Source organism: Megalobrama amblycephala, unplaced genomic scaffold, assembly GCF_018812025.1.
Source record: "Megalobrama amblycephala isolate DHTTF-2021 unplaced genomic scaffold, ASM1881202v1 scaffold457, whole genome shotgun sequence".
NCBI classification, from domain to species: Eukaryota; Metazoa; Chordata; class Actinopteri; order Cypriniformes; family Xenocyprididae; genus Megalobrama; species Megalobrama amblycephala.
The window spans coordinates 95043-106969 of NW_025953388.1; the positions used below are offsets into that span (position 1 = coordinate 95043).

Sequence of the window (11927 nt, forward strand, 5' to 3'; positions counted from 1 at the left end):
GAGGCACTAGAATTGCAACTGATTGTGCGCTGTAAAAATCAAGCTGTCATTTCACTTAGAATGCGGTTGTCACTCCCGTAAATAACCGTACTGTGTATGAACAGTATTAAGTGTATAACTCAAATACAGGACTGACAAACGTATTCTGCTGCTGTGTGAACGTGGCCTTAGTAATAAAACAATTGATTCTGACAACAGGGATAGCTAGTATATTTGCTTAGCACAGTGCCAAACATGAAAATTATGAGATTAAAATCCCGTTTCGCTCCAGAATATACAAAATCAATGTATGCTCCAAAATCACTATCAGTTGCATTTGAAATGATGGGTTTCTGTAGCTTCTTAACATAGAGTGAGACAGAGTGAGTTCTTTTATAAACTTTTATACTGTGAAACAAGCTGTGTCGATTAATATAACAAACTTTTCTGTTGGTGTTAGTCAGCATCTGTCAGTACAGTGTGAGAGAATATGACTGTTGTACCTTGTTCTACTGTGTGCTTCTCCGTCTCTCTCTCTGAGGCTTTTTGTGGTGCTGTGTGGAGAGAGAAAAGGAGAGAAGTAAAAAATAAAGGACAAAATATACAGATAAACTAAAGAAAAGACTTATGTAGCTAAAACTTGTCTGTCCTTGAGCAATACTGCCATAAAACAAACTTCATTAGTTGTGTCTCAGTAAGCGCTGTTGATACCGTTTCCTGCAGTGTTGTAGTTGAAGGTCACTGATGTGATGTTGTTTCCAGTGAGTACAGGAACATTCACAGCTGCTCCCGTCTGAGCATTCAGATCAACACTGACTTCACTGTGAGCACTGCTGCTCATCTGGTCTAGAGCAGAGAGAGAATAATGACATTTATTAAATGAAAACTTTAATATTATACTGATATTGTCTTGCCTTTATTACCTTCCTTGTGTTTCAGCTTTTCTTCTTCCTGCTCATCTAGTGTGTCACAATGCTGATCAACAGATGTCATCGTCCTTCACTCACTCACTACTGTTGGACATGAAGAAAAACAGTAACATTTTACAACCAGGTTCATTTGTTAGCTTTAGATAATGTATTAACTAACATGAATTAACATTGAGCAATACATTTGGTACTGTATTTATTAATCTTTGTTAATGTTAGTAATAAAAATCCAGCTGTTCATTATTTGTTTGTGTTATTCACAGTGCATTAACTAATGTTAACAAATACAACTTTTGATTTTAATAATGTATTAGTATAATAACTTTTGATTTGTATAATGTTATTTTGAAACTAACATTAACTAAGATTAATGCTATACAAGTGTTGTTCATTCTTAGTTCATGATAAATAAGTTAACTAATAACTAAAGTAGATAACTGTTTACTAATGAAACAATAAGTCTGCTTTTACCAGGCACTTTCAAAAAATAAAAGTACAATTTGAAAATAAAAAAATAACCTTTTTTATTTCAAATAGTCTGTGAAAGCAGTTGTTGAACATTCAGAAAATGTACTTCTGGAGGTCAAACTAAATATATAGTTGAAGTATATACACAACTCCATTATTCCTCTAGACCAGGTGAAAGTTCTCCATTTTCCAAATTAAAAATATTATAAGTTATTGGTTTGCTGGAAATGTTCAGGACTCAGACACTCTCACAGTTTAAATCTTGAACATAGACTCATGTCTCTAGCCTGACATACACCTAACTTATGTCTTAACCTTGTAGTAACGCTGCTTCAGTCAAGCCTGCTGGAATCACACTGTAACTCTGCACTGTAAAACATGAATCTCACTTCACTGTGTTGATTAGGGACAAACCTCAACCACCATCAGCCATATATGCCAGTAAACACTAACGAAAATAACATTTCTTAGATTTGATAGATGAAGATCACTGGACTAACACATTAAATGACTGTAATATTAATTGTGCCACATCAGTTATTTTTTATTTTATTTTTTCTTTAAAGAATCACAATTAATTTCCTTTTGAGGTAATTGCTACATATTTAATTAGAAGCATCACAACTACTAAACTGCTTTGTCTGTTACATAGGAAATACTGAATAGACATTTAGAAGTTTAAAGTGCAAAGTACTGAAAATCAAAATGTGTAAATAAAGCTCTGTAAAAACATAACTTGACCTTTACTTGGTCTTATCCTATTTTAGGCAGGCTCTGGTGCAAAATATAAAAAACAAGTCTGGACCTGTCAGTGTTAAATAATTATAAACCAATCTCAAAATTGTCTTTTTTGACAAAAATAATGGAGAATGTGTTTCTTATTTAACTTTCGATATTTTTAAATGGGAAAAAAAAGAAAAAAAAAATCAGTCTGGTTTTAGGTCTGCATAGCACTGAAACTGCTCTTCTCAATGTGACAAATGATTTGTTGATGTTGTTGGCAAATGTTCTAACCTTTTCCTGTAAATTATTACATGTATTCAATAAATGCAATTAGAATAACAACACATTCATTTGTCATCAAATTAAATTAAATTAGTATCAACAAAATCCATCTTTACACTGCAGAGGAAACACAGAAACAGCTTCTGAAGTGCATTTGGATGTATTTACAGTGTTTTTAATGAAGCTCAGATGTGCAATGAAAGCATTTTCACCACAGTTACAACTGCATAAATAATGTTATGAGATTAATGGGCCACACTTTAGATCAGGGTCCAATTCTCACTATTAAATAACTACTAGCTATTCTGTTCCCTTTTGAAAGGGAACTCTACACTGTGTTTTACCACATTATGGGGAACGTCACACGTGAACCAGTGTCTGAAAGCCAAGTAACAAATCTCTCCAATCCTATTGGCCGGCGATAGCCTATGACGTCATCATAGCGCAAATAAGGAGCACCTAGAGAACCAGTCAGTATCTTTTCGTCTTTCGGGACTGTTTTGTCTGATTGCGATTTCATTGAATCTGGTAAGGAAACTGTGTATTATGTCTGACAAATGTTTCAGGAAGTGTGCTGACCCATGTTCAAGGTTTTTGACACCTGAGGACACACACAACCTGTGTGTTTTCTGTCTGGGCGAGGAGCACGCACAGACAGTGCCGTCTGACTCTCTTCTCGAGGGAAGAGGCATCAACATCTGTGCCTGGTGGTTCTGGCCCCACTCGTGCTGAGCCAGAGCAGTGGCTTAAATCATGGGGCTCGCAGGTGGAGCTCGCAGAAGAGTTTGAGAGAGGCGTAAATCTCTCTTAGCCCCCAGCGGCTGGCGAGGATGAGCTGCTGGATAACAATGATGTCCTGTCATCTGGCTTCTAGCCCTGGAGAACAGGAAATGGCGGTTGAAGAAGAAGAAGCAGGTGAGCCTGTTGTTTCTTCAAAGCCTCCCTGCCCTGCGTATTCTGAGCTGCTGGAGGTTATGGAGCGTGCTTCTGGCAGGCTGCAGCTGCCTTGGGAGCGCGTTAAGAGAGGGACCGCACGTGGATGGCTCGACAAGCGGTTCCTTTCTGGCCATGGCCCTGCAGCTCCAGTGAGCCTTCCATTACTTCCTGATCTCCATGTTGAGATCGAGAAGGCATGGAAGAACTCATATTCGGCTCACATTCATCGACATCAGTGGGCGAATTTCTCTGATGTTGAGGGATTGAGCCATCATGGGTATGTGTCGACGCCTCCTATTGACGAGACATTTGCAATCTCGTCACGGGGCGAGCACTGACACTGAAAGCTCCAGTCCTGCCATATAAGCCCCTCAAGACCACTTCTCGTTTGAACGGTAAGGCATACATGCCAGCAGGTCAGGCTGGTGCCTACACACCATGGTGATGTTACAAACTTTCCAGGCCGACTTGATGAAAGGTCTGGATCAGGGGCAGGGTTTGTTCCCTGAAGTGGTGGAAGAGCTGCGCCGCAACACAGATCTCGCTCTCCGGGCCACTAAGCAAACCGGTGCATCGATTGGAAGATCGATGGTAGCGATGATGGCCACGGAGAGGCATCTGTGGGTGAACCTGGCAGATATCGGGGAGAAAGAGAAGGGCTTTCTCCTTGATGCCCTAGTGTCGCCTGCTGAACTTTTCTGCACTTCCGTCGAGGCAGTGGTGGGAAAGTTCAGGGAGGCAAGGGCGCCCTCGGCAGCATTCAGAACCTGCATACCGCTCAGAACTGAACCTGGGTCCAGACGGACAGGAGGTCCTGGTCCGTCTCAAGCTGAGGCTCAGAGACAGTGCCGGAAGTCCAGTGTGACCTCTCGGGCACCTCCTCCTCCAGGGGGGCTAGGTCCCAGAGAAGGCAGGATTCAAGGAAGAAGCAACAGGATTTAAGAGAGGTGATCGATCGCAGACACCAGCAGCGTCGGTAATCGATCCCCTCTCTGTGAGGGCGATTTACACCTGTCCACGCCCCTTCTTCTTCCGCCTCTTGTGTTTTGATTCTTTGTTAACATGCTTAGACACTTCTTAACAGTCAGGCTGATGAACATTTTTCTGACGGCTCACCTTCTGGCTTGATAGTGAAGAGGCTCTTTTAGGCTTTAAAGAACCCTAGATTCCATCCTTCCCTGTGGAAAAAGAGGAGTCTTCGAGCCACAGGAAGGTAAGCTGGGTCTATATTTATGTTATATAATATGTTGACCTTGTTTTCCTGTATAGTTTTTCATGAGCATGTAGTTGGGAAAAAGAATAGGGTTTTTTTGGGCACTTAAGTTTTATTAGGTTGGCTGGAACGATTTATTAGTACTGTGCCGTCCACAAAATTGCCGCCTCTCACCACCTTTGATAGAGTAGCTTCTCCTCTGGTTTTAGCTAAAGTAGATTTGAGTTAGCTCTCTTTACTTCAGATAGATCTAATGTCTGGTGTCGGCCTCTCGGGCTGCCTGACATTGTTTGCTTGTTGAGCTTTTCTTTTAAGTTCCTCTTCTCTGGTTGAGTTCAGAGGTGAAGCCCAGGCAGATCTATGCTTCGTGTGGCCCTGCAGGCCCACAGCTTAGCGAACTAGGCTAGAACTAGGCTTTCGGTGATTTACTAAAGCATTCAGCCTTTATTGCTACTATCCCTTGTCAGGTTGTATAGTTCCTAGTTCTGGCCTCCTCTTTTTAGAGTTGTTAGGCCATATGCCCATTTCCCCCTTGTTAATAGTGTAGGTGCATGGTTAGATAGCAGCTAAGGTAGCAAGCTGTCACTAGCCTCCCTGATGTCGTTGTCTCAGGTGGTAGGCTTTAGGGTTATTGGGGTTCTACTGAGTACATGATCTGATGGATTGCATAACTCCGGTTGAGTGGTAGGGAACCTCACTTTCAGTTTGGTTCTTTTTAGCTCCCTTTAGAGTTGATCACTGCCACAACAGCTTATTGTGTCTGTGGAGTTGAAGGCTCGGGGTAATCTGAGCCTCCTTCTAGCATGCTAGCTTGTGGTTATACAGGTGTTGTTGGTAGATGTTCATGAGTTTTGCTCACTTAATTTAGCACTGACACAGGTTTATGCCTGTGACTGTCCGAAGTAGTAGGCCACTGCAGACCTCCTTCAGACCATGGTAGCATATGTTGTTGTGCCCCCTTTCTGTTAGGGCTAGTGTGTTTAGGTACATTGCCTGTTGGAATGTGTAGACTTAAGCTCAGGTTGAGTTAAGTTAACCGACAATTGTTTATTGGGTTTTAGAGCTGGTTCCCTTTGAGCTTGGTCACCTGTAGAACCACTAGCTGGCGCTTCATATATTTTGGAGTCGCAGGCCCCGCTTGGGCCTCCTTGAATTAATATGTTGGCACAGTTCTGTGTTGGTTTTGCTATCACTGCCACTAGCTACGCCCGTATCTACTATAGCAGGCCTGGTTTGGGCTTCTCTAAGAGCATGCTGGCAGAGTATGTACTCCTCTTGCTTTAAGATTAAAAAGTGTTTTACTGAGTACATGGCCTGTTGGTTTGTGTTGGATTTTTTAGCTCTAGTTGAGCTAAATAGTTACCTCATTAAGTAAGTCTGGTTCTATTATGACTCTATTTCATGTTATAGCCATGGTTATAGCGATCTCTGGAAGTCTCTGTTAGTTCCTGGAATGTCACATAGTATGCCTGTTCTTCATTAGGAGGCATTTGTGGACTAAAGGTGCACAGAGCGCCCTCCGGCTGCAAGTATGGATTGAAAACACAGTATCCAATAATAAATAAATAAATAAATAACAAACAATAAGTTAACAATAAATGTTGAATAAATATTACTCCTCTGTATAGAAAATTGACATAAACATATGAAAATCCATCAATATTTCTCCAAATGTGCATGCTTTTAAAATGTGAAGCTTGAGTCTTAGATCTTTTTAATGATTTATAGTTTGTCAAGTTTAACATTTAGGCTATATAATATAGTAGCCTATATGAAATGCCATAGAGGTAGGAATGTTTAGATGCTTTGCATCACAGAAATACATTATATTTTAAAGTATATTAAAATAGAAAACCATTATTTGGTTAGAGACTTGAGACTTCTTTTAAAACATTAGTAATGCGTCCAATCTTTTGACTGGTACTGTAATTTAACATAGACCTATACAAATTTTTGTTCACATGATGTGCAATAATACGTGCATGAGATCACAAAAATCATGTTTTTTTTTCTTTTTCTGTTATCAGCATGATCACAGAGGGTTTTTTCACATAGCCTACCTGACTGAAAAAGCTCATTATGTGGCTCATTATGCAGATCTTTTGTCTTCTCAGGTGTGAATCACAGCATTATTTATGAAGATTCATGCCTCCACGCATACTGTGTTTCTTGACAAAAAGTGTCTTACAAAATCTAAATCAATATATCGTTTTATATGAGCGAGTAGGCAGGATCATTTTACATAATTTTGAAGCAAACACTCTAGTCTACAACCTCCAATACCCATAAGTCTTGTGAATACATATATAATATAATTTTTTGGCCTTATTTCAGTGACTTATGTTTTTTTAATTACCACGCATAAACGTTATTCCTTCCAAAATTCAAACATGTACATACATGTTGCTCACATATTATGGTAGCCTAGTTCGTGCTGAATGCAGTGTAATGACACTTTTTCCATTTATATGTTTATGAATAACTGAAAAAAGCACAAATGTCAGGGCATGTCAAAACTTCTCCAGGGCCCAAAAGAACACTTTTACTTAATCTTTACTATCTGGCAACCACGCACACGAGCCCTCTCTACACTGAGGAAGAAGCGCGGATGATCTGAAAACAAGAGAAAACAAGTAAGCAGGAGTTAAGCACTCTTCTTTTGAGATTTTCTACTTAAATTAAAGTGTCTATATTGTGCTGCTCGTTTACTGACTAAATCTGGGACCAAAGTGCAGGCTGATATCCAGCAGTGGTTCTCAAACTGACTGAACTGGAAGTGCCGTTCATTTTATTCTACTCCACCTTAAAATAACATGAAAACTGAACATTTGAATATTTCTAGCAGGTAAAATGTTGTATATACACAACATTCAATCAAATTACCTAATTTTTCGCGGTCGAAACTGACTGCACCCACACAAGCCAGCATCAAGCTACATTAGTGCTGTTCTCGATAATATAACGTTACCTTTGTGAAAGTGGGGATTTAGCACTTAATAGCATGAAGAACAAATATAGACATAGACTGCATGTAGATTTAAGATTAAAACTCTCTTCGATACAAAAACATACCCTTCTGCGAGTTACTGTTTTTAATGTTGATCATATTATATCAGCAAGAGTATTGCCCTAATATATATAATATCCCGAATATTGATTTTATACAACAGTTCAACAAACAAAAGGGCAATATTAAGTGATGTACATTTTAAACAGTATTGTCAGTATTTTTGCTCTATTTTGCAACAAAAGCCACAGCAGATCAGCACACAAGCTGTGTTTCGTGAATGAATTGTCAATGATTCAATGATCCATTCATAAATACAGCCGCTTGCTTTGATACTGAATGAATGAATGACTCGATAATTCACTCATAAAAACAGTGACTTACCACCACCTACTGACAGTTTTAATGTAATATTTAAAAGTATCACTTTGTTTTTATCATCATTGTATTTATTGAATTTTTAAAAAAAAATTATTTAAGGCATTATTTATTTTACAAATGTATTTATAAAGGTAAAAAATGCACTGGAAACATCGATTTAAGAAGGCAAATATTGTCCCTTAATGGAAATGTGTAACTGCAGTCTAAGTGGAAAAGAGAGGGTACACAGAAGAATGTTAAATCCCTCAGGGGGTACGACACTCTAGAAAGTTTGAGAACCACTGAAAGAGGATATGTACAATTGCACAAGTGCTACTGCTAAGAGTGCAATGTTACATTTTTCATAAGCTTAAATGAATTGGTCTAAAGTGAAAAATTATTATGACTATTTTGTCTAAAGACTACATATAAAATAGCTATCAAAATGAATGTTGGTAACTGTAGTTTGACTAAAAGTAATGACTAAGACTTGACAAAAATGTGATGACTTTTCATCGACTAATACTAGACTAAAATATGAAAGACTAAAATGACTAAAATGTGACTAAGACTAAGGAGCATTTTCATCTGAAGATAAAGACCTAGACTAAATCAAACATGGCTGCCAAAATTAACACTGGTTGCCACTAGCTGGCGCCATGTGTCTGTGAGTTGTAGGCCCTTTGGGCTTCCTTGGAAATCATGGTGCCGTATGTTTTGTACTCCTCTCGCTTAGAGAGTAAAAGGTGTAATAAATGCATGTTTATTGTTTAGTTCACATTCTGTTGTTTTTGCTGTGGAGAAAGGAAAAATGTATGGTCATAGTTATTTACATTTGGGAATGTCGGACCACAGTAACTGAAACTTTAGTCTGTAGTTATTTCCACTGTCTAATTATAAAACACTAAACTGACACTAATCGTGGTATCTGAAGATCTGTTTTTTGTTGTTTTTTTTAAGGTAAATTAAGTAAATTCCCCTAAGTTCCCCTAGATAAAATTCTTACATTTGAGCCATATTTATTGGTGAGAGGGCTACACATAGTTACTTGTTTTTATGACATGTGGACTTAATAAATCATTATCTTGAGCAAAGTAAGCAAGCTGACATTAAGTACAATGTATATCTTTTATTTCAAATATATACAAATGTTATTCATATATTTTAGTTTTTCAAGAGATTTTAAGCACCGTTTAAGCACCATCAGAACAAGCATTTGATTTAATTGATTGGGATTAATCCTGATTAAAAACATTGTAGTTTTAAATATTTTTATATCAGAATCAGAATGAGCTTTATTCGCCTATAAGGACTTTGTTGAGAACAGAAAGATTACTTATTTAAATAAGTAAACTAAGAAAATAATAATAAATAAGTAAAATAAAATAAATAACAATACTAATGTGGTATACATCTGGAACAGAAGACATACAGATTTGTATTATACATACAGCAGGATGAATAGAATATATATGTATATATACACAACTAATTTTTACTGTTCCTCAAGTAACATGTCGACATGTAAACCGATCATCTCTTCCTAGTTATTGTGTTAATGGTGTGGTCACAACAGACGGATGTTGTGCTAATAGTGTTTCGAGTTTTGAAAATGTCACTACAGAAAGAATGAACTGATTAAAACCGTAGAAGTGTTTGGTTTAGTTTAGTACTAGTGCATCTCGAACATAAAGTTATCTGAAAGCTGATGAGGCGAGCTGTGTAAAGAGATTTGAAGTGTATTGAGAAACATGTCCTAAAGATAGTAAAAACTGTAAAAAGTGCAGAAGACTTTAATTGTGTTCATCATCCCATCTGTGTTTGATTTAAAAATAAATGCTCATAATCTCAGTGTTAAAGCTGTCACAGTCCAGTGTGGGAGTAAACTGGTTGTCAGCGCCACCTGCTGTACTGATGTGAATTTTCATCTTCATTCGGCTCTTCATCTATTATTTTACATTTGGTTTGAAACTATGAAGTGAAAATCTCAAGCACACAACAGATCCACACAGACGCACAATCATCAACTCACAGATCAGACACAATATATGAAATCTGACAACAGAAACCATGAAAGATTGAGGAGGCTTGATATCAATGCAAGATAACGCAAAATCCAAATTAAAGTGAAATGCTTTCAGGATAAATAACCAGCAGGGAAACATCACACTCGTTTATGCTTAATAAATCGAGAGGAGAAGAAATAGTGATAATAAATGAAATATGATTCATAGTTCATCTGAATCAACACTGAACTGATTGAGCTGAATAACGACACTACTGTCTTTCAGAGCCGCTTTACAGCAGAATCTGAACCATCTCCACAGCTGTTTCCATGACTGATCCTGTTTTTATCACTGTGAAGCTGTTTTGACAAACTACATCAGTCCAGACAACATCCCAGCCATCGAAACACCAATGATGACAGAGACAGAAGAAGCTGCAAGAGAAAACAGCACTTGGATTTTGAAAGACACTTTCAGCTATTTGAAGATCTCCTCTGAGTCTCCAGAAGATCTTTCTCATTTGAACAGACACTTGATTCCAGCTGAGCTGATGGAGAAGAGGACCTCCAGCCTGCTGGAAACAGCTCCAGGTTAACTTTACCAGGTTCAGCAGGTAATATAGTCACTGGTTATGCCTCGAGTCTCGAGTGTTGAGTCTAGTTTATTTACAGAGCGCTTTACTACTACACTATAGACCAAAGACTCTACAGTCAGTAAAAACACCATAAAACATCAAATATATACATCACAAACATAAAACAAAATACAGCTCCAAAAACACCAACAATTCAAAGACATAGAAAATAAGGAAGTTTTTAAGTGAGATTTCCACATCCCAGTGGAGGAAACGGATCTGTTATCAGACAGAAGGGCGTTACACAACCTCAAACCAGAGAGACACACACACACACACACACACACACACACACACACACACACACACACACACACACACACCTTCCAGAAAGCAGGTTTGTATCTCAGAGAAGATGTTTCAGGGTTAGTTTACTTCAGATAAACGTCTCTAAGCTTCAGATGTGTGAAAGCACAGATTATGTGTATAGATTATTATTATTCAGCCATACTTTTCCCATCTCACATGTCACAGATCTGAATTCAAAAGTGAAAATATTGTATGTATTCATGGACTCTGTTTTTGAAAATAGATGAGAACAAAAGAAAGATGAAACACTCACCTCAGACAATATTTGTAGACTTTTCTTTCTTCTCTTCTGAACTGTCGTGTTGAACAGCGGCTCTGAAATTTCTTTCTCTTTCTCTGAAAATAAGGAAGTGAAACTGCTTTTCAAGTGTCAGTGACAGTCAGACGTCAGCAAACACACTAACTCTTGGCTGTTTTTTATTCTGAAATCGGTGTTCTCACTAAACTGAACTGTTTGGAAGTTTTTTTTTTACAAAAGGTTAGAGAGAAAAATACTGTACCATGGTACAACACTATTACTCACGCTATCAAACGAGAAACTCGGAATCTAGAACACAAATGGAGACAAACTCGTTTAGAGGTCTTCAGAATCGCGTGGAAAGACAGTTCGTCCCGTTATAGAAAGACTCTAAAAGCAGCCAGGGCCGAGTATCTCCGCAAACTCATAGAGAATAACCAAAACAATCCACGGTTCTTGTTTAGTACAGTGGCTAGATTAACAAATAAACAGATATCACCAGAACAAAACATTTCATTACAATTTAGTAGTGATGACTTTATGAATTTCTTTACTGAGAAAATCGAAAGTATCAGAAATACAATTGTAAATGTACAACCTTTAACAGTTTTATGATTCAACCTCAATTATCACCACTCAAGAACAGTTGCAGTGCTTTACAACTATAGGACAGGAAGAGCTAAATAAACTTATCACTGCGTCTAAACCAACAACATGTTTATTAGATCCAATACCCACTAAACTACTGAGAGAATTGTTACCTGTAGCAGAAGAGCCTCTTCTCAATATTATCAACTCGTCCCACAACCATTCAAGCTAGCAGTTATTAAGCCTCTCATTAAG

General features: G+C 38.0%; 1 protein-coding gene across 1 annotated transcript in view; it reads right to left on the reverse strand.

Moving 5' to 3' along the window:
- LOC125261670 (NACHT, LRR and PYD domains-containing protein 3-like) overlaps positions 1-11211 on the reverse strand; it is a 43908-nt gene extending 32697 nt beyond the window's left edge. The window contains 4 exon segments of the mRNA XM_048180228.1: positions 483-533; positions 691-825; positions 903-992; positions 11100-11211. Coding sequence (XP_048036185.1) covers positions 483-533; positions 691-825; positions 903-972 — 256 coding nt within the window. The 5' untranslated portion in view covers positions 973-992; positions 11100-11211.
- Positions 11212-11927: the final 716 nt, after the last annotated feature.